The sequence below is a fragment of the Petromyzon marinus genome, chromosome 5 (genome assembly GCF_048934315.1).
Source record: "Petromyzon marinus isolate PM22_M1 ecotype Great Lakes invasive population chromosome 5, UKy_Petmar_22M1.pri1.0, whole genome shotgun sequence".
Classification (NCBI taxonomy): domain Eukaryota; kingdom Metazoa; phylum Chordata; class Hyperoartia; order Petromyzontiformes; family Petromyzontidae; genus Petromyzon; species Petromyzon marinus.
Window position 1 is genome coordinate 18,062,734 of NC_133671.1, and position 27,405 is coordinate 18,090,138.

The 27,405-nt window shown below is 44.7% G+C and overlaps 1 protein-coding gene and 1 long non-coding RNA gene across 5 annotated transcripts in view; one reads left to right on the plus strand and one right to left on the minus strand.

Annotated features, from left to right (window-relative positions):
* Positions 1-389: 389 nt before the first annotated feature.
* LOC116939158 (uncharacterized) overlaps positions 390-27,405 on the minus strand; it is a 112,988-nt gene continuing 85,972 nt past the window's right edge. For all 4 annotated transcript variants that reach the window (XM_032947222.2, XM_032947223.2, XM_032947221.2 and 1 more), the window contains 8 exons: positions 22,008-22,193; positions 9,310-9,399; positions 8,537-8,589; positions 7,826-7,888; positions 7,077-7,121; positions 6,709-6,753; positions 5,861-5,945; positions 390-4,202 (listed from right to left, as the gene is read on the minus strand). In XM_032947222.2, the coding sequence (XP_032803113.1) occupies positions 4,042-4,202; positions 5,861-5,945; positions 6,709-6,753; positions 7,077-7,121; positions 7,826-7,888; positions 8,537-8,589; positions 9,310-9,399; positions 22,008-22,193 (728 nt within the window). In that variant the 3' untranslated portion in view covers positions 390-4,041. The remainder of the gene's footprint in view (positions 4,203-5,860; positions 5,946-6,708; positions 6,754-7,076; positions 7,122-7,825; positions 7,889-8,536; positions 8,590-9,309; positions 9,400-22,007; positions 22,194-27,405) is intronic.
* LOC142918390 (uncharacterized) lies at positions 4,197-12,428 on the plus strand. Its single transcript, XR_012937568.1, has 2 exons — positions 4,197-4,380; positions 11,819-12,428. It is a non-coding gene; the product is annotated as an uncharacterized LOC142918390 (long non-coding RNA).

Sequence of the window (27,405 nt, forward strand, 5' to 3'; positions counted from 1 at the left end):
TTTCACAGCACATGTAAATAGGTCAGAGAGATTGATTTTATTGTAAGAGCTGGAGATTAACTTTACACCATGGGGCCTGGTGGCGAGATGTTAATTCCATATCCTGGCATACAAGAGAAGGGTGGAGTGGTTTGGCCATGGGCGCGATGAACACCCGCAGGCCTGAGTTTGCTTGCCGTCCACGGCAGTCATTTCAGGATGGTGAACTATAGCCAAACGACCAATTCCCCATGACCAACGACAACGTGGAGAGACCTTCATCCAGCAGTAGATTTACAAAGCGTCTAATTACTACATGTATATACACGCGCACAATAATACACTGTAATCTCAAATTAAACATGATCGCGCTACTGTGACAATGAAATGACCTGTTTGTTTTTGAAAGGTTTTGGATTTAATGATTTATTGTTACAAAAAAAATACATTAACAAAACAGTGTAAAATGAGCAATGGCAATACATGTACAAAGTGTAAATTTGTGCATTTTTTTGTATAAGCAGTTCATGCAGCTCCTGGCTGGACTGAAAGCACCATGATACATCTCAGTGCGTTCTTTCTTATACGTGTAAAAGCACACTCAACGTGCCACCGATTTTGGACAACAGTTTGTTGTGAGCAACACATTTGCCCGATATTCCATTGCTCTGTTACAGGCCAACGGTCCTTCTCGACTAAGAGGCCCGCGGGGCCAGATGCGGCCCGGCAAAGGATGCTCTTCTTGGGAGTGGCCCACTGAGAGATAAGATCAAATCAGCGACAAGCGACGCAAACGTGGCCTGTCAATACACGGCAGGCGTTGTTAATGTGGCCTGCCGGTAAATATAGTTGAAGAATCACGTTCTAGGTAATGCAAGTCGACATTACCACGATGAGTTAGCACCATTTGTTAAACGCCAAGACTGTTTCCGTTTATAACTCGAGATATTCGAGCACCTACTGATGTTCTCCATTATCGGGCGCACAAGTTAGACTGTTGTATTGGTCTCAATCATACGGACGGTTCGGCTGGCAAATTAAAACACATTGTCCAGAAGTATGGCAATGAAACAACATTTCGCAATTGTCCTGTTGTATTTTGACCGCAGGTTAAGACTGTCGGTTGTCAGACGGCCGTTTGAAATTGTTCTCATTTAATCTGAACATCATCAACGCACAAGATTTGAAGCAAGGTGTGTTGGCCAGCAATGCAAATGACACTTGGTGAATTTATTTATATATAGTACAGTACAATAATGTTCTGAAAGCATTGCCAACTAATTTATTTCTCGTATTATATGACCACAGTAATTGTGAGTTAATAAAATAAAGTGGGAAAAAAGTATAAAGAAAATGATGGACAAAGCTTTAAATAATTTCATAGGACCTTTCAGGCTTATTTGGATGAAATAACAGTAATGTGGAGTTTTAATGTTTTACTCTAAATGGCTCACTTTGATGACTTAATAATCTCGGCCTCGGAGTGTAACTAATGGTCTTTTTTTTGGTAGAAACATGAAGTTGATCTGTTACATCGTAGAAAATATCATCAGTACCCATTATTGGCACTTGTGTATGATACGTTTTAATAATATGGTGCAATACAAAGCAATTTAACAAGACGAATAAACATATTCACTGGGTAGTGGGTGGGTGGGGGGGGGCCCAGAAAAAAGGGTTTATATCTCACAGTTATAATTCCAACTTTAGTGTATTACTACATCGTAATCTACATCAAGTATAACTGGAAAGTCTACACTCGCACCAACGATGACAAGCCATGAGAGCAGAGGTGGGAAGGGAGTGGGGGAGCCTACGGAGGAAGGGCTTCATCGCCGCAACGTTTCACAGTCCCGTGCTCTTTTTTGCGTCCCATGCGCTTCCAAACGGGCCCAGGTGGAACAAAGGAGCGGTCCAAAACGACAACGGTTGTATTGCCACCGCCGGGAAACTGCCCGCCGAGACTGAAACCGCCCGAGCGGGAATCAATGCAAACCGGACGCATCGATGCAAACGCCCCAGCATTAGGCGCGTACACACCGCCCGTGTGCGTCGAGCGAAATTGCACAATTTAAAGGACTAGATAAACTTTGAAATGCGAAAGCGAAATTGAGTACCGACGTTTGCACAAGGGGCAATAAAGAGATTCACGTCTCCCTCCACTTTTACTCCACCTACCCAAACCCCATCTCCCCCTGCCCTTCCCTCCACCTCTTGGCAAGTTGCAGTATTGTAACTCCTGGAACGTACACATTCCAGTAGATACTTTTTTTGGGAGCCGCCGAATAAAACGTAAGAGAAAGAAGAAGAAGAAGGAAGTCCCTCGTCGAGACTCGGTGCGAGTCAAGCGCGGCCAACGCTGCGCCTGTACCCGAGATGCAACACCGGCGCCACCGCCAATGACGCCAAGTGGGGACGCGCGCATCGGCATATTCGCACCAAACCACCATTTTTTTTCCACTGGCACATCTGAGCCACGCCAGCATGGGGTGGGGGGGGGGGGGGGGGGTTGGGGCTGTCACGGCACGGGTGGTTTTCCACCACTGGCTATTTGCCAAGTCGAGCCAGAATTAGACCACGAATAGCCTGGCCTCGCAAGACGTCTGACGTTTCATATGGCACGCAAAGGGCCGCGCGTAGGAAGCACTCGTCCGTTATGCAAAAAACACATCAATAGTTCCCGAAGAGCTGCATTGTAGTCCTCTTGTCTTAGGTTACCATCAAGTATAATTTGAGAAAATGTGATTGACAGGCAGCAGTGAGACAGAGAGAGACAACTTTAGGCCGGTTTTATCTTCATTAGGTCTCGTCAGTGCGGTATACTCTCTAGATGCTCACTGCTGCCAAGTCTGCGTCCGGGAACCATTGATGCAGAGTCCCCACTTCTACACTATGGGGCCTGATGGCTTGGCCAATGCCAACTATACGCCGAACGCCAAGACATCTGAATCTAGACTCGGCTCCCAGCAGGGCCGTGGATTAACCGGGCAGTTTTCCACGGGGCCACATGCCGAGCCGAGCCGGGAACAGAGCGTTACAACTCTGTCCTCGCAGGACATCTGTATTTGGCTCGGGGTCAAAACGGCGCCAAGGGCAGAGTGAATCAACGTATACGTCACGTCACTCGGTGTGCGCTTGAACGTGCGATGCCGACACCGCCGCACGTTCAATGCGTGCGCCGTCAGCGTCAGCGGCACGGCTCAGGTTGTGGAGTGGGGGGGAAGAAAAAAAACAGAGAAACGACCCCGGCGGCTGCTGAGCTGCGCCGGGCTGGCCGAGGCTCGGTTTGTGCGGTGGAAACGAGGTAAGAGACTTTGCGCGAGAAGCGGACGTGCCATAGTCACACGAGAAAGAAAAACCCTGATGTTCCACGGGGACACCTTGGCACTCTCGACGCCGTGGTCGGCCCCGCGTGGCTCATATTTTGGCACGCCGTTCACAATGAACTTGCTGTGCCTCAGCTACGTATTTTACACATCGATGCACCTTGTGATATATGTGTGTTTGCACAGACGGGCGGAACGCACAATAAGGGAACGACTCACTTTCGTATGAGCATTCAGGAGCGTTTTCAAAAATACGGATCTGAGGATGAACATCTTCGTTTGAAAGTCCGATAGGCATGCTACATTTACAATAAGTAGATCTAAACACTGCATCAATAGTGGCTCCAAAACTTTGTGCTGCAACCTGCAAAACATGGTTATGGATTGCACTTTCAATAGATATAGAAACCACTGTACTAGACCACAAAAAAGTGAAATATCAATACCAAAAACATCGAAAGCAATTAACATCATCTCCCTTTTGTTTGCTTTTTTTTTCATTTGACTTCTCCCAGAAATAGAAATGTACACGTGAACAATGTCCCTGTTTGTGTGGTGCCACGCAACTTACGCAACAATGATTAAAACCTGACGAAGAATGTTACGTCTTTTTAAAAAAAAAAAAACAAGTTATAATTGGTGTTTGTGAGAAAATAAAAAAAAACAACACTGAAGTAGTGGACTCATTTCGTGGTCTTGAATTGTTAACTTATTTGACGATGATTTTTGTTTTTCTTTACTCGTTCCCTCCAGCTCTGCGTTGTTGTGTCGGCAGGGTTTGGAGAAGGCGCAGTCGAGCGGGCGTGATTCCACGCCGGATTTTACTCAGCGCCGCCGACGGAGGAGGTGGAGTCGGGAAATCCTCCCCGGACCCAGACTCCGAAGACGTGAGTGAGTCTGACGACGAGAGGATTAAAACAAATTTTGTGCAGATACGAACAAAAACGCGATTCACATCATAACTTGCATTTGTAACAGTGCGCCGCGCAGCTAATTTGTGCCTCCCACAGAGAGAGAGAGAGAGAATGACTCGGAAGCACAAGGAACCACAGACAAGCAGGAAGTCAGCCACGCGGTGAGCCGATGCCAACAATTGCCCTGTTGAGCACATGTATTAGTGACGCAGGCAAGAAGGAAATGCCTATTCACGTTACAATTTGAGTGCATGTTATAGGCCAAAAACAAAACAAAAAGTTCAAAGGAATTATGTAAACGCTTGTCAACTGATGTTGAAATTGTCAATGCATTATCCCGCTCCGTGCGGCTAACGAGTGGGCATGATAACTCTTGTAAAGACTGTTAAGGACATAAAGACATGAAGTTTATTTTGTTTAACCAAGAGAAAATTCAAGAGACCTGGATTAGTCTCGTTTGCAAAATATGACATTGGTCACCAATGGAGCAAATACAAATCAACGCAAAAACAATTGTGTACATGCGTGGTTGTGGGCACAGCCATGTATGTATGATCTTGTGTGTGTATGTGTAGCCACCTGTGTAGTTGTGTGCGTGTGTGCGATCGTGTGTGTGTGTGTGACATAACACACACGGTAGACTCAGCCTCCAATAATTCCAAGTGGAAGGTGTCTTATACATTATTATTATTATCACCTGACATGGTGTGCTGGCCTTCAAAAGTGCTTGCTATCAGTCTGTTAAATGCTATCAGGGTGGATCCATGTGGTTGTGTATGTTTCGATGTACATTCACGTGCGACCGTGTGCCTGGAGTCAATGTGAACATCATTTTGTATTTATCGTGATGTTCTATAAGGGCCCAATGTACTTTATGCAAATGTAACCTGTTTTCAATGCAAAGTCTTTCAATAGAATAATTATTATATTACCACTCTGAGAAGGAGTTCATGGTTATAACATGTGTAATTTGAGTTTAACCACTACCTACAGCTGAGGCATTGCTTGCATTTCACGTAACAGATTTTTTTTTGTATAAACGAAACTCTATTAAGTGTTAACGTGTACACATGCAGCCTATTGTTCGCCTTTAATACATCCATCTATAATTACACGGTTCTCTAAGGGCAGTGGCTAGCAATGTGTATGCAAAAGCCAGATGGCTTTTAAGAGAGACTTCAGATTGATATTTGTAATTGTAACATCTGGAAGAAATTGTATAATGTTAAAACAAACACACGTGCGCTTGAAATACACCAAGAATAAGGCACCTAAGGGTCTGTCCATAAATGACGTCATGCGATTTTGGACGATTTGTGACCCCCCTCCCCCCCCTAGTCACACGGCGTCACAAGAAGTTAGACCCCCCCTCAAATATGACGTCACAAAGCTCTGCCCCCCCCCCCCCCAAAAAAAGAAAACATGCTTCAAATCGCTTTAAACTATTGTCATTGTATTTGCGTATTTAACGTGTCGCTGCACTCTGATGTAAAGCTGTGTGCACTATATGCAGTCTTTGTGTGTTTTTGTCGGTATGGAAAATATTTTACGATGTACTCGGCGATGTGACGATGCAGTGCTTGATTGCAACTGTTTGCGTTTCGGATGCGAGTGAACGTCGGTCAGGGCAACGTTACACACCGTGCAGTCCCAGCATGTGCTCCAGGATTAGCACCCTCTCGGCCAGAATCTTGAGGGCCTCTCGTAGTTGTTGGATTCCATCTCCCTGCACGCCACACATCACGGTAACCCTTATTGACAATCGCAAAAAAAACACGTTTCTTTTTTGTTTGTCCATTTGCATTTTCAATTTGCTGCTCCGCTGATTAACTGAATGCGTTCGCTGTTGGAATTGCAATGTTGCAGCGGCGTGTAAGCCTTCCCCCCGCGGATTTCTTTTTGTTCCTTTTCTTGTCAAACGGATCCCTTATAAAATTGATAGGATAAATCATTCTCAAGTGAATCTCATCACCAGAGTGGATGGATTTCATCAACCTAGCATGTACTAAGCCTCCAGCAGGCTGCAAAGCTATTCTGGATCCCAACACAGTGCCAGTGGAAAGGTAATTTGTCAATTGTTTTCATATTTGTTGTGTGAACATCTGGTTAATTCGGCTCACGAAAGCCTACCAGATGGAGGTTCTCCATTAAACTCTTTGAGTGTGCCACGTGGCTCCATCATTGGCGTATAATAACCCGTTACGTCTGTGTGATAATTTCCAATGATTTAATCACCCACACTGTATTAGGCCAGCACAGTCATTGGCACACTGCACAATGAACCCAAAGCGGTCTTGGACACTCTCCCTCTTACTTCGCCGAATTAAAGCAACTCATCAAAGATCTCTAGAGCAGTGGGAGAAACCTTGCAAGGCACACTGCCCAGCTGCCTTGTTCTAAGACGCATTAAGCAATGTTAAAATTAGCACGGTTGGCTACGTACGGTGCGAACGAAGTTCAACATGCATACGAATGTGTGCGTGTCTTACCGGAGGACCCTTCTCTCCAATATCACCCTTGTTTCCTTTTTCTCCCTGAAACAGGCAAATGACGGCAATGATCTTTAACAAACAAACAAAGAAAACAATCCACCGCAGTATTCTCATTGATCGCGAGCATCGTCATCGCATTTACGAAGGCCATTTTCAGCATTACAGCTTTGCAGTCCCTGGCAATGTCATGAACAAATGAGTGAAAATCGTGGTGGGGGGGGGGGGGGGGGGGGGTGGGCTGGGGGACCGAACCTTCAAGTCGATATATCGGTAATGTGAGCGGCACATTGGTATGGCTGAGCTGCCTTGACCGCGGGATGTTGCTAATTGACTGGTCGCGCGGAAAGATACGCGTGGCGACTCACGTGCGTGCCTCTCATGCCAGACTCCCCGGGCCAACCGCGCTCGCCCTGCGGGATAAACACGCGGCAGATAGCGTAACCTTTCACCTGCAAAATCCCCTGACTAGTGCGATGAAATTAAAGGTGTTGTATGTTTTTAATATATACGGGGTTTTTTTTTTGCAGAACATTTTAAAATGCCACGATCGTCTACGGACCCTTTTGCACTTCTCTGAAGAAAAAAACAGAATGCGATTATCCAAAGAACAATCTTTTTTTTTACCGTCCTGCATGTCACACGTTATATCTGGCAGCGGTTATCCAGCCTGCAAACAAAACCACTGCATTTGTTGGGTGACGAACAAGTTGAAGACAACGGCAAACGTCATCCACACCTGAGCGATCAGTTGCCGCAACTTGGTTGCATGCAACTGGATCGCCCGTACATTTGGACGTCCCTGCAACTGCTTGCGAGCAGTTGCAAGGCAGGTTTCTTACCGCAGAAGACAGGCTGTTTTCCAGCGATCGACTCGCTCATTCGCAAGCGAAGTGGTTCACCACGTCGCGCACTCCTGAACTGCGATTGGTCGTTACAATCCCGGTTACACTCTGCACTTTCTTGTCGCGCAATTCGAAGCGCTCAGATGTGGACAAAGTAGCCGCCAGCGATGACCGCGTAGCGCAATCTTGAGTAGCGGTTTTTATGGTCGCTGCAACTTTCGGCTCAGGTGTGGAGCCGGTTTCACGGAGCGTAACTTTGCGTGTTATCGTACCCTGTCGCCTTTTTCTCCTTTCAATCCCTCTTGCCCTGGTGGTCCCACGGCTCCATCGGAACCCTGGACGAGGCGAAACACAAAGTGTACGTTCTTATCGCTTTTCATTGTGAGCGTCACTTCATTGGCCGTTCGGCTACATGCGTGCACACGTACGGCACTTTTATTTCTATCCGCAACTGGATGAGGGCCTCTGTTGGTGGTGGTGGTGGTCGTGGGAGGTTTTGCTTAGCTTCTGAGATCTGACAAGATCGGGCTGATCCCAGCTGATAACTAAACTTACTATTTTTTATATTTATTGTTATTTTACCAGGTAAGGCCCACTGAGCTATATAGCTCTTTTTCAGAAATAATCTCGCCACAAATGATAGCTCGAGGAAGTGGCTTATCATGTGGAGATTTTTTATAGCAGCCAAATACTCTAAAAGCATGTTTGTAAATGTGGAGAAAACCGGAGGACCCGGAGAAAAATCCATGCGACCGTGGAAAGAGACACATAAACTCCAAATATACAGGGGCGTCAGGGTCGGGATGAAACCCACGACCTGCTGCATATCAGGCGAGGGAGTTAACATCTCGCCACCGTGGCACCCTTCAGTATAGCTGCATATGATAAGGTCATAGGGTAGCTATACAGATCATCAATATTTTTTTCGCGAGAGCTCCAGATATATAGTGTACCGGCCGACGGTACTTGTAAAAGATACTCACGTCTTTCCCTGCAGGGCCATGTGGCCCCATTGGCCCGGCAAGGCCCTGCTGGCCTGTCAGAAAGTGGGGAGTGTCGGGGGAGACATTTAAAAAGTAAATAGCGGTCCGTGAATTTATAAAACCAAAGGATTAAGAACTCCACGCTTAACCATGTAAATCCAGACGGCCATACACCTTCATGCATAAAATAATTTAATGTAACGGTTGAATAAATTATGGGTTTTTAATCTTAATTTGCCTCGAAAAAGAACACATTTCTTTGATTAAAATGTTAATCTTTATAGGTTCGTGCAGCCTTATTTATTAACGTATACATTTTCTGTGACTCAATGTTGATTTCTCATCGCACGCTTTTGAAGGCTTCATATGCAGTATATATAACGTATGATTGAACACGAAGGCTTTCACGATCAATATTATTCATCAAAAAGGGGGTTTAATCTTGACTTAAAGCTTTCGTGACTGCAGGAATTATTATTCTTTGGGTCTTTCGGTAAAGTCACATAGATAGTAATCGTCATCAGGGTGACGACCGCTTGTGTTGTGATCAAAACGTCGTAGTAAAGAATATAAAGAGGGTTTCTTGGGGGTTATATCGGGTGGAGGTGGATTTACGACACATTTGCATTACCGCTATCTAACCCCAAAAAATCATTACGATGTTCATACATTTATATTCATACATATATGTCCATATTAGTGTTCATAATGATGTGATTATGAACACATAGATACATAATATATATACCATTTAATTTTCAGTCATCAGTCACCTGGGGACCCAGGTGGCCCGGGTGGGCCTGGCGGTCCTCGGGGCCCTGCGATCACTGCGTTGATGACGTCGCTGGAAGGGGCCTTTACTCCTGAAGGCACAGAACAAGAGGTAGCGCAGTGGCGTATTTGAACAGAGTTATACGGGGGACTTAACCGTTCTCGTGACCCTCGTGGACTCGTTGAGTTCTCCACCAATATTGAGGACTTGGCCACCAGGGAAAACAGTTTGGTCTCCTCCGCCACACCGCGTTCTACCGCGTTACACTACAAACCGCTTCCCTTTGTGGCCCTGTCCTCGCACTGCGTAAACTTTGGAATTCCTCACCGTTGTCTCTTTTGTTTTCCCCTCAAGCTCTTCCAGCCTTGTTAAATCTAGGAAACATACACAACTCCTATCGATTACAACTTCGGCGGTGCTGTTTGTTACTGGCCGCTTCGTGTTTTTGCTCTTCGGGTCTGTACTCATGCGTGATTTTAACAACAACAAAAATTAGAAGTGGAAAACGCACGCGAGTGCCGATAACTTTCTCTCACATCTCACTGAGCTAATGGCTTCATCTTGCGAACCACCAGCGCATGAAGCCAAGGGCCATAAGGTCAGAGCAATATTTAAACTGCGCATAGTTTACAATCGTTTTTGGCAGCTTGTCATGTCTTGAAAACCCGCTGCGTTGACTGTTTCTGGCACGTGGTTCACACGCACTGCAATTGCCGAACGCAGGCACAAGGAGGCACCTGCTTCCAAGCTCACTGCTTCTCAGCCGCTGCCATTCCAAGGCACCACACAACCTCCGGCTGAACGATTTGGGGAAAGTGTCTAGTTGTGATTTTTTCTGACAGATATTGCGAATGCGATTTGATTTGCGATAAAAAAAAATTAAAGTCAAGCTTCAGTTCAATCAATATTCACTGTGTAATAGATTTTAAACATGTGATGGAGCATGACCACATGATACCATTAACATATAAACTGCTCTAATTAAAATGTTTTAATTGAAATAGAACAATCCAACATAGAACAATTAAGTTAAATAGATAAAGCTGTAATAATAAATAATACAACAATTCCAATAAGTAATAGGACTTTTCAAATCGCTAAAAAATCGCAGCCTTTGCGATTTGCTAATCTCATTGTTTCAAATTGCGATTTCGATTTGAAATCGATTAATCGTTCAGCCCTGCGAAGATCGAGTTGTCTCGAGTTGTCTCGATCTTCGCAGCACGCCGAAACTCCCCCCCCCCCCTCCTAACAAAATCACTATGGCTCCTTCATCCAACAGTGTATTGATCGTGGCTGATGAAGATCTGTGCGCGCGCGCGCGTCTCTCTTGCAAGTGATTACGTAGCAATGGACGAAGTTGGAAATGTGGAATTTCCACGAAGGGCGTGTGTTGCGCTGCCCTCATTCATCACCCCGCACCTCCCCCCGGCATCTTTTCGCCGACTCAATACCGCAGACGCGTGAGGCTCGGGTTTAATCACTCACCCTGGGGGGTGGGGGGTAATGGGGTGGTTAGGGAGGAGTTGTATGTTTTATGTGCCAGTGCGTGCGTATCTGTGTGTTTCACTTGGTAATTGTTCGGTTTTATTTGGAGTTCCATGTCTTCTGTGTTAATTTCGACTTCTGCGTTTGTCTGTTTAATTGCTTTGCGTTGACGTCTGTGTGTCTACGTGTTTGGTCATTATTTTTTTCATCGTGCGCGTGTGTGTTAATCGATTCCAAAATACCACGGCACACCTGGGACTTTTCCATACCAAAGACAAAGATCCCCCGTATAGCCTTAACAGACTGTAGGGGCAATTGCTGTTAGCGAGCACACACACACACCCAGAAACGTTACGCACAATATTATATAAATCACCCTAAAACGTCGCCTTTTTATGTTTTTTCCTTTTAAAACTTGACTTGTGTTGATTTTTTATACATATTATTTTTGCTTGTGCACCACAGCCAACGCAGTATCACCAAATGATAAATTTCCTCCGTGGATTTCTAAATTCCCGATGCAATTAAGGCTCATAATCCCAGTTGCATTGAAAGCTCCGAGTATGTTATTTGTCATGCTATATACAATATCACAGTCTTATATTTTCCTTTTTATAAATAAATCAACATACGTTGACTGTAGCATCTACTTGAATGTAAGTGAACTTTCGAACCCATAAGTTTTTTTCATCTATCTAATTCAACTATCAGGAGTTGTGTTTTATTTTAATGGTAATTATTTACATTTTCTTTACCTATAAGTTTATTGTCAATAATTGCAATACATTATTTTTTTAACGTATGCAATTATTGCCTAGACGAAAAAAGATTCGTTTCAGTTCAAGGGTAATTAATGAACTTATCAATGAGTAAATTTTAAAATTAAACTCATCGATGACACGCGTGCGTGTTATTTTAAGAATCTTAAATCCTCCACGCAATATTTACAAGCTGCACCGTGAACATTTATATTCACTAACTCGAAGCTGTAAATGTGTCGTACAAATGCCTCTTCTTTACAGCCCTTTGCCAATCCACTCCTGGATGAAGGCCTCCCGATACCCACGTCGGCCATGGAGATTGCCTGAACATACTTCGTCAATATGGGCAAACGCTCACTGGTGTGTAGTTGCCATTTCATATTTTCCTAGGCATTTAGAATGAAAGAAAACATCTTGGAAAAGAGCGTGCATTTAAGCGCACACACACATTTGCCAAAATTAACTAAAGTAAATGGTCAGACTAATGTCTGCCGAAGTCTAAGAGCTATTCCACCAGGGATAATTGGTGATCCGGCCACCCATGCAGAGATCTGCTAAATTTGCCGTAAATTAAAAGGCTACGGTTTTTTTTTTCCTTTCAATTGATTCTGCAGCCCAATTCTTTCAACCCCTTTGATTACCATGCAAACAACAGGGGAATGCACAAGGTCTGCATGAATCACCAAAGAAAACCAATAGAAACCCAGCGCTGTGGTACAGCGGTTTGATAGATTCATCGGGCTTCTAGGCAAAGTCCTACAAATCACGATTAAGGCAAATGAAACAAAGACTCTCATTATACGCACGGCTTGTATGCACATTTTTTGGCATCCATACAATTCCTCCCCGGTGCAAATATAAAATGTTACGATGTGGGTCTCCGCCTTTGTGCTCTGTATCCTGATGTGTGCTTTATTTCGGGTTGCACCGCATGCTGTTGGACGCCAAACGTCCAACAATTGGCTTCACGTGCTGGGAGCCTCTTCAAGGACCCAAAACGTGATCTTGAACAAGCTGCTGGTGCATCGCTCTGCAGGGCAAACGTCCTCACTGAAGAAGTTCCGGACGGCACGCAGAACACGAAAAAAAGAAGGTGGTACAACCAGAAAACACATCGGAGGAGCTATCAAAAATGTTGGTGGGGTAAACTGAGTTTTGGATTCCTTGCCCACTTGAAGGCCAAAGATAGGCTGCTACAAAATGTGGATCACACACATGCAAGAGGTAATGTGACTGGATCATTTTGCTCATTCTTTGGCGTGATCTCACCAAAATAAGTATGGGTGCCCAGAAAAATATGCGGTGCCCAAGTTGGAATAGAGACCCGGAATAGATGAGACCAAAACCGTGGCAGTCAATGCGCAATAAAAAAAATGCCTAGCTAGAATTCTCTTCCTTGACAATCGAATTACGCAATGATGCTTGTTTTCACTGTCGCAGTGGCATGCTAATCATGCACATGAAAAGCAAAGTTGAAATGTCCGATTATATCATCTTGTAGGGTGGCTCAGACGTCTGTAGCCATGGTTTCTCTTTTATACCCTGAACATTCGCATGAAAACGAAACGGTTAGTTAAAGACGACTTATAGAATCAACCTATAGATCGTGCATCTATTTCTAAAGATACGTTTAAAATTATATCTTTAAAGAAAGATTCAACAAAGTAAACCAAGGAAGCAGCAGTACATTTACGGAGTGGTGGCATAGCGGTTGGCGTACCGCACTTTGAAACCGGAAACCTGAGTTTGATTCCCGATCACAGCGGCGAAGTATGGTCAAACATCCCCCATGATTGACCCTTTGTCAGTCCACTATTCAGGAGTGGATTGACAAAGGGTCGTATACAGTTATTACTTTATTCAATGAGCGTGTGATCATCTACGCTCAGCTATGCACGATCCTGCTGACGAGCTACCACTCTCCACTGAGAATGGGAAAATCGAGTAATGTTAACACCTGTTACACCTGGCGTGATCCTGAGGTCGTATAACCCTCGCGCAACGCTAGCTCATTTCACCCGTGAAATCGAATTACAACCGACGGTCTCATCTTTCATTAATTGTGATAGCCTACGTGATAAACAAATGATATATTTTTTTTTTTTTTGCACGACGTCCTCGCCAGTTTCATCAATCCGCTCTCCTGAACGACAACGTCGGTGCACGTTCAGTGCTTTGTGTTTGGTGCGGTGATGATCCGTCTGGGATGACGAGAAAGATTCGCTCAAAAAGGGACATCTTCGCCAAGACGAGCACGAGGAAGCAAACACTGATGATAATGATGATGATGGTGGTGGTGGTGGTGTTGTTGTCTGATTCCTCGTCGATTTAATTGGCACCCTTGGTTCTGAAGTGAATGGGAGCGGGGTGGAAGCCACCCAGACTTGAGCTGCACACGAAATGAGCAATGAAAGGCAGTTTGCTGTTTACCCAGGGGTCACTCCGCTAATTGGCTCGTGTGGCTCGTGCAGTCCTCGAGTTGTGCCAAAAACAAAGTGGGCCCTCTTTTATTTGTTCAGTGCCGCTGAGGCGGTTTTTTTTTCACAAAGGACACGACCCATTTAAAAAAAAAATCTATCTAACACCTAGGGAAAACGCTGTTCGCTTCCAAAAATAGATACTTTCTCCACAATGCAACGCAAAACACTGTTTTTTAATGCCCCCTCTATGCGATGCGCTCCTAAACAGATGTTGCCAATAAATATGCTCCACAGAATGGAATTTGCTGCACCAAGGATTATAATGTCTCATACGCTTGAAGGTACTCGTGTTCCAGAGCGTGTTTAAAAAAATACCTACAAAATCAGGACTATGCCAAACATTATACCAGGGCCACATGCACATGAAGTGGTAAGCTATGTTATGCCGGTCTACTATGTAGCTGGAGCAAATGTACAAGGAGTAAAGCATATATGTTAAAAAATGTCCTGCTTAATGCTGCAAATAGTTTCACGTACCTCCGACTTACAGCCCTGGACCAGTCAGTGATGGAAACTCCACAATCCCATGGCAGGGATGAGTGTGTTCAATAGGACAACAACAACAATAATATATTTATCCACAAAGTGCTGCTCATGTGGTCGACCCTGGAGGGATGTAGGGCTGGCAAGGTTTTATACTCACAACCTTCTAACAACCTGCAACTCCACCTACCTCTGTGCCCACCGGCTGTAAATACAAGTTCACATTAACCCACTGCACCACCGCTCCACACCACATTGTGTATGATTTGAATGGTCCACCCTAATCCGCACCCTCACAAACCACAGCAGATCCAGATACCTGGTGCAAAAGTGGAAAATTAGAAACTCTCCAGTCGTGTGCGACTGTGGTCATTCAGAACAGACCGTGCAATGTATAACGACGCGATGCCCCATCTACAAATACGAAGGAGACATCGCAGCGATGCACTCCCACTGCTCCTGACATCAGCCATACGAAAGAAAATACAACCTATTAGGCATCATTATTATAAGCCGTTCTCAATCCACCAATGGATGAAGGCCTCGCCACACCACGTAGATTATGGGGGGGGGGGGGGTTTGACCATACTTCACCACCCTGCTCCTTGCGGGTTGGTGAAGGTGGAGCCCAGAACCACTTTAGATGTCACGTGCCACTGACGTACTTTAGTCATGGCTGGGATTGGAGCTAACAACCAATGCACGACCGTTATGTCCTGTTGTATATCGAAGCGAGGCTTGCAAACTAGGGCTGCGCAATTTGAATTGCAGTTTTTCACCGTTACAAATGGCTTTCGTATTTTTGGCCTGAGCAAGCGGACACGCGGCCAAAAACCAACCGCGCAACTGATGCAGAGAGAGTGAGAGAAACAGAGAGAGGAGCCTAACAGCTGTTTTCTCATGTAAAAAAGCATGCGGCCAGATACACGTGCCATGACACGCATTCCAGACTAAAAACCTCAACACATGCCACAAGTTCAAAAACACCGTCTTCGGAAACTATGTCATTTCATTGCGCCTGCTCAAAATGTCTCTCCACCCCCGATTTTGAGTCGGCGGTAGTGGAGGACTCTTCGACGAACGGTGGCACGCACGCACATGCCCCCCCCCCCCCCCCACGATCGCTGCCGTGTTTACACATACTCAGCGTAAACATCGCATGCTCTGGTGGTCGCTGTGGGAGGGATTTCTGAATTCCTGGCTGTTTATGCTCCAACTTAGAAACAATTTGACAACTAATGAAACCCTGACAAAAGGCACTGGCGTATGAAGTTTTCTAGCCAATGCAAAATAGCAGGGTGCTGGCGCTCTGTCCTTTTTTTTTCTTTCCAACAATGCGTGTCACAATTCTTTGTGCTCGTGTTTGCCTTCCTGACAGCCACGACAGTGAGCCGTTAAACTTGCAGCCATCGCCCGCAGAGCCACGCTGTTGTCCCGTCGGCAACGTGGACAGCTGTCCCGCGCTGCCGTGCGAGCCGTCAACCATCCAGAACAATCCCCGGTGTGTTACTGCAGCCACGCCACCGCTCGTGCCCTTTATCCCGTCATTCCGTGTCGGTTAAGCGCGGGGTGTGGGATGAGTGAGTGCGCTGCGAATGACGAACAACCAGAAGCTTGGTCTCGACTATCAAAGTGAAATTTCCGATGGCTATATCGCACATCTTACCCTCGTGAATTTCCCTGGACAATTCCAGCATCCTGCCTGCAAAATTTTCAGGACGGGCAGGGGCTGCCTCGGCTAGCTGCACCACAAAGGGAGCCTGGCGCGAAAGGTTTTGCGGCAACGAAACGTTGGCACACGTGTATTTAAATGTTCAGTGAGTATCCACAGTGCAATCCGTTGCTGGTGTGGTGCAGAGCACCGCAATTTTAGAACGGTTACGAATGTGGCGGGTGTGCTGCTAACAGGACTTCACATTCAAAATTCCTGATTGGAGGCTCGTGAATGCCCAGGGTGCACTTCTTCCCAAAGTCACAACGAACCCGAGGATGTGGTGTTATTTATGGGAGTACGCGGGGCTTCATTTCAGCCAGAGCTGTCTGGGAGCTGAGCTCCAAATATTTCCCTGTCCCACACTGCAGGAATTAAGTGAACTCATTACACACAAAATTTTCTGCAACAATAGATACTGATTAAATCGATGTTGTCCATTGTTATGCCTCAATCATCAGTACCTCGCCAATTATACATACATGAGTCTATCTGGGATATTTTTTTTTGCTGATGAAGTTTAGACAGCAAGCTGTTTGGCGAATTGCCCGATGATGCTGGATGTAATTACCAGCGAAACGTCGTACTCAAATTTTAATAGATGTTGATTCACTCTTCAACACACCGGTGGGCTAAAGTAGTGAACTATTTGTCCTTTGTAAACGTGACACATTTTTTACTGTTTGGCCGTGTCGGGTGGTGGAGGGTTACGACACATTTAAAAATAAAGCGATCTAACCCAAAAACCTTTATTATGAATAATATTGGTCGCGAAAGCCTACGTGTTCAACTGTTTGATCTACATTGGCTAACGTCGGGTAAGACTGTACTTCTGTAAATGGGCAAAACATTTGTAAACATGGAAAGCGGTCATAACATGTGCGAAAGATGTTATTCGTGCGTTGCCATTATTTATGTGTACGCATGCGAGTGTGTGTGTGTGTTGTGGGGAGAGGTAGTGTAGCGGTTAGTGTTATGCTGCGCTACGAAACCGGCGACCTGAGTCAATTCCCGCTCACGGCCAACACCAGTGGCGATTATCTGAACCGGTCATGGGCCTCCCGGAGGTCGACTCAGCCTCAAATGAGTACCTGATATGATGGGTAAACATCGCCAAGCTAGACGGTGGATATTTATCTTTGTGTGTATTGAAGCCGTGCATCTGTACACCCAGGCATCTTTGACATGTCAGAATATAAACTTGATATGTGTGTTGTGCCGTGGTGGCACTGGTTGCCACATATATCCCAGCACCACACACAATGTACACTTCTTGCCTACACTTCCGATGAAGCCTCCTCACTGTTGCATGGGCGGTGTGCCTCAGGGGCACAGCTACAATGTGGACTTTGTGGGGAGTGCTCCTACTCACGAATGGTTGCTGGTGGGTATTGGTCAGATTACAGATAGGATCCTTGACGTTCACCCATCACACACTCACTTTGTGAATATACCGGCCCTATATTTATATTAAATCTACATAACTGCCTGGCTATTGACAAAGCACAAAGCCCACTGTTTGTGCAGGCTACTGTGTTGCTCAAAGGGAGGGAGGGGGGTAACACAGACTCAGATGTCATGATTTTGTCTAAGATGTTGTGGGGAGGGGGGGGTATCTTAAACCACATCTAAAAAATGCTGGTGGATGGGTGTCCTGACACCCATGAGACCCACATCGTGGACTTTGTGGCTTTAGGTCACCGACAAATTCGTGCGGTGTTTTGGTTTTGTCACAACAACGCCTTATGTTTGGTAAACTGTTTCGGCGGACCTGACAAACGGTTGTGAAAAGGAGCAATTCATGGCTGTTTGCATTGAATTAAAGGAGCGATACATCATACGCAGAGATCTCAAATGTCACACACTATTATTGCCGAACATTTATCACGGCGATTTACCGACTCCTGTTTATAAGCCCCGCGGATTAATGTGGCTGGATAATGCTACGTGCCGAAAGCCTCGAGGTTATATTTTATCATGTTTGCAAACTTTGTGCACAGTTTATTAATCACTGTCAATTATGTAAATAGTGTGACGAAGGGCTGCTATTGCACACACACACACACACACGTGTTAAATTAGATTTTTTAAACATCAGTAGATAAGAAAACTCAGCATTGAAATCGGGGAGGGGAGGGGTGGTTGAACCGAATCGAAAACCGAAGTGAAGAACCGGTTTTGGCAGGTAATTTTTTTTTTCAGATCGAAAACCGAAAACTTAAATAAAGTTTTTTTTTGTGTTCCGGAAACCACTCCTACCCCTCCTAAAAATATATAAGGATGCGGTTACCGGTTTGAAACTGCTTCAAATAAATATATATTTTGGTACTTTTCAGCTAGGATGGCCAAAAGTTGAAAAGGCTGTAATCCCCTCGTCCAGTAGTTCGTATCCTTTACTACAGTCTGGCACCCCTTTAGTTCTCAACCGTTAAATGTTTTTTTAAATGTTAATAAATACATAGGCTTGATGAAACAATGTAGTTGCACTCACGTGCTTCGATGATTTAGCTCCTAAAAAGAATCCGGCATATCTCGCACCCTCAGAAAGGGCATCTCGCCACTCGAGGTTAAGAACCACTTGCCTTCGTCAATGACGCTTCAAGACACATTGACCGTGGTCCCTCGATCGCTCGCGAAACGTCTAACACCATGGGTTGGCGCATTGCTCTCGTAGTGCAGCCACTTGAGTTGTGTTTCCCAGTCAACGGGTGACATCGGTGTAAAGAGCGATGAGAATCCATCGCGAGACTCCCCCCCCCCCACAACCCTCTTCACCAATCCGCACTGAGCTGCGTGTGGTGAAGTATGGTCAAGTAACCCCTACGCCAAGGGGGATGCCTTAGTCCAGCAGAGGTTTAACAAAGGGCTGTAAACATACTCTCTGGTTATTTCGGTAAAGTCACTAAGATAGAAAAAATAATAATAAAAGAAAACACGACGTTTCGGTCGCAGCACAAGCGTCCGTCTTCAGGTGAGAAAAAATGAACTCCCCTCCCGTGCCTAACTCCTACAGCCAAACTCCTCCCCCCTTCCCTCCCCCCTCCCGTGCCTATATAAAGCCACAACAGCAGGTCATTTTTTCTCGCCTGAAGACGGACACTTGTACTGCGACTGAAACGTCGTGTTTTATTTTATTATTATTATTATTCTATCTACGTGACTTTACCGAAATAACCAGAGAGTATGGATTCCTGCAGTCACGAAAGCTTCAAATCAAGGCTGTAAGCATATTTAAAATAATAATATGTTTTAAAAACACACACACACATTTGTCAACTGCTCATTATAAAGGACCGTTGTCAGTCCACGAGGAATTGTCAGTCCATACTTCACCGTGCTGGGTTAGTGCAATTTGGTGAAGGGGGGACGCCCGGTACAAATATCACTCACCGCTAATGTCATCCACAGCTGGGAATCTAACTCGGGTGGCCAGCTTCATAAGCACAGTGCGTTAACCATTATGCCACTGCTCACACCACACTGCACACATACCATGGACATCACGACGGAGCTGTGCCTCCAGATGCATTTCAGTTTCCACGTGACATCACTGCCACGAGCAAATACATTCCAACCATGTGCAAGGGCTTCTGAGTTGAGACTCCAGAATATACGAGGTGTGGGTTTATATTTGTGGAATTTGAAATAAAGCTGGGGCTCTCATAACCATTAACATTGTCATGTTATAGGTGGAATGGCTTCCACATTTTGCATGTAAAGAGACACGTTTTATTGGGCCAAAAGTATTTCACTAAATTTATACCGTAAGGTGTTTGAACCAGAAAACATGTCACAGACATGGCAGTGGTTGCATCTGGGGTTATTTGTTTAACTTTTAATAGATTTTAAATTGGTAAATTGTAATTGGGTATGTAAAATAACAGTGGGAGCAGAAATAGCTCAAGGGAACAGTGTCATATTTCTGCTCTCAGGAATTCAGCTAAAGTACCAACATAGTTGAACCAAGACACCCTGCCAGAACATCGGGGCTAAATCAATGTAGGAAACAATGTTATTGTTCGTAAAAAAAAAAATCTGCTGTGGCTTGGTTATTTTTAGCAATATACGACCCTATTTTTGTAAAAAAAAAAAACAATAGCTGAATGAACTATTCAAGCACAAAGATATCCGCAAAACATGTTTTCATTGGCACGTTAAAGACATGCTGCACGAGACATTGTTCTTGTTGTTGTTGAGAATCATAAAAACAAAACACCCAAAATCTGAATTTAGTTTTTGTAAAGTGTCTGATGAGGGATCCGAGTCCAGAGTTTATTTCCAGTCTTAGGTGTTAATGTGTTGCTGGTGCACTACTAATTGATCATTATTGGAACGCACAGAGAGCGGTGTGGCGATAAAGATAATGACACTGCTGCTGCTGCTTGCTTGTGCTGGGCTCCACCAGGCCGGTTCTCATGGGAAGCCGCGCGGTGGAGAAGGCGTTGATGATACAACTGTCGCAAGCCAGTGTCCCACTGGTTCTCTGTGTGAGAGTCAATGAGGATCCACGCAAATCTACGGACCTCTGCGTGAGTGTCTATGGGCTTCTCAACGAGTCTGTGCATACATATGTCATTACGTGGGCCTCTTTGTGAGTTCATTGATCTCTGGAAAAAGTGCTGACGACGAAGCCAGAGTATTCCAGTTTGGCAATTAATCCACGTGGGACTCGTCACCCGAGACTGGAAAAGACGAGATGGACTTTAATTAACGGTAAATAACAAGACTCTTAAGCTACGTGAAGTATTTGATATTTTGAAGGCTATGGATAATGCATTTGCCCGAACAGCAGGCATTTTCCCTGAAGAAGAAAACATGTCTTCCAATAGATTGGGTTAAGTTTAGCTTTTTTTATTTTTATGAAAAAAATTGCACTTTTGTTTTATTAATAAGGAATTTTAGTGAAATAACGTGTACGGTTAACTATTTAGTTTTATTGCAATGGGTCAGCAAATTAGTTTAGATTACCTCTGCGAATGGTTGATCCATCCCGCGCACACCGTGCTGGCGACCCGTGGCGTGATGCTGAATGATTTGGCCCGTCTCACCTGCTGATGGAATGATCCTATGCTTTAAATGTGGGATTGCGCCATTTGGCTGTGTGGGCATTCCCTGCAGAAGGTAGTTGAGAAAACTGGGTGGCGTTTGGTGTGTAAATGTTTGAGCTGCCGCTTCACTTGCAGTCTGTGCCCTGCAGTTTTTTAAACATAGAGACGCAGGTAAGGCTGGTTATCCTTACGACAGAGCTGTTTGGCTCGGTGATCCTCTACAGCTGAAATAAGGTCGAAGTCTGAACCTGGAGCCATGACTTACTTTATTGTCAAGCATGGTGCGCGCCTCCTGGAACAAACGCTAAAATCCAGTGCCACTGTGGGTGGCACCATCGTTTTTGACAATTTTGGGGGCAAATTGTCACGAGAGGGGAAAGAGGCGCGAGGGTTGTGGCAGGGCAATTCGGGGGGTCAGAGCTGAAGCAACGCTGCAAGATGTTGGGCAGGTGAAACAAATCGGTGTGTTGTATGTGGGGGGTGGTGGGGGGGGGGAAGTGGCTCATGTGATAGAGCACGAGGCGGCTTCATTGAATGAGCAATGCACACAGATCATCAGCTCTGCTTCGTGCTCTTCGTGACGTTAATCACCTACAATGCTGAAACCCAACATCCATTGCCTTTCACATCCCAGTCTACAAGGATTGTTTTCGTCGGGGGTGAGTGAGACTGAAATAGAATGGTAGCCTCCCAATGAGCACCGCTCATTATCAAAGTTAAAATCAAACCTTGAAACGCAGAACCGGCGGAGGAGGCGTCGATGTAGGGGACGGACTCTTCGGAAAGACGGGGTGATCCGATGGGACCTGGGGGCCCGGGCGGCCCAGGGAGACCCGTTACCCCCCTCTCCCCTGGCAAGCCCACTGCCCCAATGCCCCCCGTTGCACCAGGCTGCCCAGGGGGGCCAGGAGGACCTGAAAATAAGAGGGGCATCAGTTTATATTTGGGGCAGTACTTTGTGTTGCAAGTGGAGTTTGAGAACTCTGTAAATGGGCGAATCAATGTTACAAAAAAAATAACAGGTAAAAACATATTCGGCAGTGAAGCCTCCTCGTCAGGGAAGACGTAGGTGAAACTTAATGAGGTGTGCCGAATCCAGTGCTTAAGCAAAATAACGTGAATACAAACAACTTTGGCAACTGGGCACATTAGAGCCCCACACCACACAAACATACGTACAACTTGCATGTAATGACCATTTGCAGTGTCCATATAGTGATCTTTAAACATGGATAGGTTATAAATACAGGACATTTGCAAGAACTTTAATGACTTTTTTTAAATGTCAACATTATTGATTATTGTCGTTTTGCATGAGGAATTGTTGGCTTTATTGATAGCCCGTTCACTGCGTTAAGATCAAGCCGAGGGAAGGAGAATACAGTTACTGGTAAGGTGTGGACATTGTATAGGGCATGCAACAAAGATACCATTACACATTTGCATAACAACATCAATTGTCAGATTTCATTATGCCCCATGTGTCAGAGAATGGCCAGTGGAAGACATTTCACACCCCCCCCCACCTCCTTAAAAAAAAACCCTTTAAGTGGCCTTTGTACACTTAACAATGCACTCTGTAATTAAATTGTCAAATGACAAGTCAAGCCGATACTTTCAAAGTCTCAGAAGTGGAATTCAGCCAACTCAAAGTGAAAAACCAAATTTAATATTGAATTATTTTTTTTTAAATTTTACATGCAGGCATTGTGACAGGGTCTGAGCCTCTTGAGACACACGGCTTGATCACAGGCGGCCGAAGCCAAGATTCGAACCAAGAGAGACCTTCGGCAGCGCCGACTCTCAGTACCTCGACCTCTCAGACACACGACCACCGTGAAAATAAATAAGCAAATAAGTAATATTTTTTTAAAACTTTTTTTAAAACACGCTTCAATGAAATGCACCGTACTGGCAATGGAAGTGGCCCCGAAGCTTGCCATAATGTAAGGGGACCGTGGCCAATTACAGCCAACGTCAAGTTGACTGTGGACATTTAGACCCAAGCCGAAACATAACATAAAAAATAATGTTTTTAAATATATGTTTTTTTATTTTTTATTATAGAATATGGTATTGTCATCAGTATCACATAAGTATACCAAGTTTGCTGTCGATACCACATTGGGAAGTTGAGGATACAACAACAACAGACAGAGTGAGTTAATAAAAAGCGTGTAAAATAATAAAAAAATAAAAGCTCTTTGCAAACACCCAAATATATATTTATGCTCCTTATATAGGGGGGGAGGGGGGGGTGCGTGAAGTGAAATCTGAGATACAATAACATAAACATTGTATGTCTGCTGTTTGATCGTGTCTGCTCGGAATTAATTTCGGATTTGGAAATATTCACGAACCACGGGACGAGTCCCTCTGAGAAGCCTCCCTTGTGCTGCCTCAGCAACACAAAAGGGCCAAAAAAATAATAATAATCTCCACACGCCAGTCTTGTCAGCGAGCTTTGATGTGTATGGTTAAGTGTCGTTTGAAAGTAAGACACAGACACACTGCATGTCAGTACTTCTGAACTACAGTATGAATGTGGAATGTTTACATTTCTGAGATTACACTTTATTCGGGCATTGTTTTATGCTGACCAAAGTACACGCGCTTTCATTCACTATCAAATTTCTTGAGTGCTGCTGAATTAAAATATGTCACTTTTGCATAAGGTGGATGGTACGTTTGAACTTTTTCTCATTTTTTTTAGATAAAACATGAGGCAAACACGAAAGTCATCAATCAAGCTGGCCCGTGTGTATTTACTGTCGTGCCAAGTTTTTTTGTTATAAAGGCTTGAATTGTTTGGCCGATTTTTTGTTGTTACTAACAGCCTCCAGTTGACAAAACGCACAGGGGGAAGAGCTTTCAGATTATATAATTGGGTTCATGTGGAGACACATCTTATATAAATATATAACGCGTGCGACGTTACCTACTGTTAAAGGTTTAAGCTCTGCGGAAAGAGTGGATGTACTTTCAGAATGCCTTTTCAACAAGCCAGTGTGTGTGGTGTGTGTGGGGAGCGGTAGTGTAGCGGTTAGCGGGCTGCGTTACAAACCCCCCGACTCACGGCCAACACCAGTGACGATTATCTGGGCCTCCCCTAGGTTGACTCAGCCTCTAATGAGTACCTAGTGTGGTGTGTAAACATCGCTACTAAGGAGGCAAAGGCGCCCGGGCGTGGTGTTGGCCACCCACCCCCTCGTGTGCCGTGCTGACCTCTTACCTGCTCGCTAACAGCACTTGCTCCAACAATCTTTTAAGGCTATATGGGGATTTTAATCTTTTTTTTGTGGCTTTGTGGATGTGTCACAATTTTTGTTGTCGTGAACATTCCACATGCTACAGTGTCGCTGACCTTTTTGTTAAACAATACAAAATTTGAGATAATGCTATGGTGCGTATCTTACATCATTTTACAAAAATATATAATATTGATGTAATTTTCTCCAAAGTATTCGCATGCAGTTTCAATTGCATTTTCTACGAATAATTCTGAAATCTGGAGGTCAAATACCACGGATTGTGTTATAAAAACATTTCAAACATCTTCTCAGCTTGCACCACGTTTGAAACTCTTGAGAGTTCATGATAATTCTGCTCTTTAAACCTTAGCATTAAATAAACATCGTGCTGCTCTTTGCACAAATCTAAGCTGCATTTTTTGTATCTTAGTTTAAAGTATGAGACCAAAATGTAACAAATGTACTACCGTCTGTGTCCAGGGAGGGCTAGTGTTTCACCATAGACTTTTCCCAACATCTGTCTCTCAGCATTTAAAATCTAAACCATATGGCGCACCAGTGACCTACAGCACAAATGCGATTTTGTATTCTATTTGATGGCCCAGCCTGATTTTGTGCAACTATACTTTGAAGCACAGTCTGCTGAAGCTTAATTGTTTTAGGGTAAACGTTGTCTTCATTTTAATAACAAGCTTTCCTCAACTTCAATTATAGGAGAAAAAAAATGACTTTAATTCAATGGCAACTTACATGAAACCCGTATGTTTTGGCTTAAATGGGTTGGCTGCTCATCGATTCCAGTGCCATGTGGGTATTACAATATGGAAGGTTTCTATGACAACACGAGGTCAATTCTAGGCCCAGGCCTGAGCCTTTAGCAGGACCAAAAACAAACAGAACCGCCGAAAACAAAATGTCTATCTTTGGTTATTCCACAACTTGGAATAGGGTTTGTGAATTATATTATACTTGGCTTTATATGTGGGTGGTCCCACGGCCTAGCACAGGGGTGCCTTCTGCCTCCGCGGGGTAATTATTGTTACCACGTTGTTCGCGCGCTCACAGTGCCAATGTGGGGACTTAGAAAATATTGCATTGAAGCACACTGTACTCTTTTCATACGGCCATTTGTCATACTGTGCCAGTCATGGGGGTTATTATGGCCACACTTTACCACGCTGGTCAGTGTAGGTTATTGAAGGAGGGGAAAGTGAATGTGGGAGAACCGAAAGTAAGACGATGGTACCTTCTGTGCCACACTCTGTTGGCTCTGACATCTTGCTTTCTATGTGCACCAGGCCACATCTCTCCCCCAGCCCTACACTGTGCCCCTCCATCGTCTCAACTGTCCGGCCACCAGACCTCTACCCATACCACCCTCCACCTATTCTCATCCATGCCAATTTCACAACTTCATGCATGTCCCCCATGCCCCGCTGCCTCTCATTCACATTGCACCCATCAGACACCCTCACTCACCATCACCTTCCACCTTATTCTGCATTACCTACCCCAGCAACATCAGCTCCATTCCGAGCCACTGTCCCTCCATCCATTCCATAGCCTTCCGCACTGAACGCCGTCGGATTGCATTTCAAAGCACCCTGGAACGGACGCTATATAAATGCGAAATAGAATAGAATGCTCCCCAACTCGTCCAAATAGCAGGGCCTTAGCTGAACATAGTGCTCAAATGTGTCATGTCCCCCAATGGAGATTGACGCGAAACTCTCGACCAATGCCCACGCGTGAATTTCTCGTGATGCTCTACACTGCTTTCTATAGCTTTGAAGAAAATGGCCATCACACTCATACGTATATTGGAAATGAGGTTACATATTTAATTGTGAAAGCAAGTAGGCACTGGTCGCTGCTGCACCACTCATCAGCTGTGAAACCAACGGCAAGAAACATTTGAAAGAAGTGGCAGTTTGTATTTCTTTATAAACGTTAGCACCACGGATAGCGATTTGACAAACCGCCATTTCTTGCCGTTGGTTTTCACACCTGATGATGACTGTTTGTGTTACACTCATCAGCTGTTTGATCCCTCAGGAGGGATTGAGCAGAACCTCTCTAATCTCTTAAAATCCAAAGATATTTCATAACTCTACCAGCCTTCTCCTTCATACCATTCGTTCCTTACTCCTAAAATTCGAATGCGTTCTTCCGTCAGCAGGCAGACGATGGAATGTAGTACAGCATTACGTTTTCCGCGTAATTTGAAAATACTTAAATCAGTTTGATTTACTTTTCCTATGGTGGCTGTAAAGGTCGATCCTGGAAAGACAGAGTCTGCCACAATTGCCCTGAAAATGCGTGTGCAATAATACTTACAGTGAGGGAAAAAAAGTATTTGATCCCCTGCTGATTTTGTACGTTTGCCTACTGACGAAAAAATGATCAGTCTATAATTTTAACGGTAGGTTTATTTGAACAGTGAGAGACAGAATAACAACAACAAAAATCCAGAAAAACGCATGTCAAAAATGTTATCAATTGATTTGCATTTTAATGAGGGAAATAAGTATTTGACCCCCTCGCAATCAGAAAGATTTCTGGCTCCCAGGTGTCTTTTATACAGGTAATGAGCTGAGATTAGGAGCACACTTTTAAAGGGAGTGCTCCTAATCTCAGGTTGTTACCTGGATAAAAGACACCTGTCCACAGAAGCAATCAATCAGATTCCAAACTCTCCACCATGGCCAAGACCAAACAGCTCTCCAAGGATGTCAGGGACAAGATTGTAGACCTACACAAGGCTGGAATGGGCTACAAGACCATTGCCAAGCAGCTTGGTGAGAAGGTGACAACAGTTGGTGCGATTATTCGCAAATGGAAGAAACACAAAAGAACTGTCAATCTCCCTCGGCCT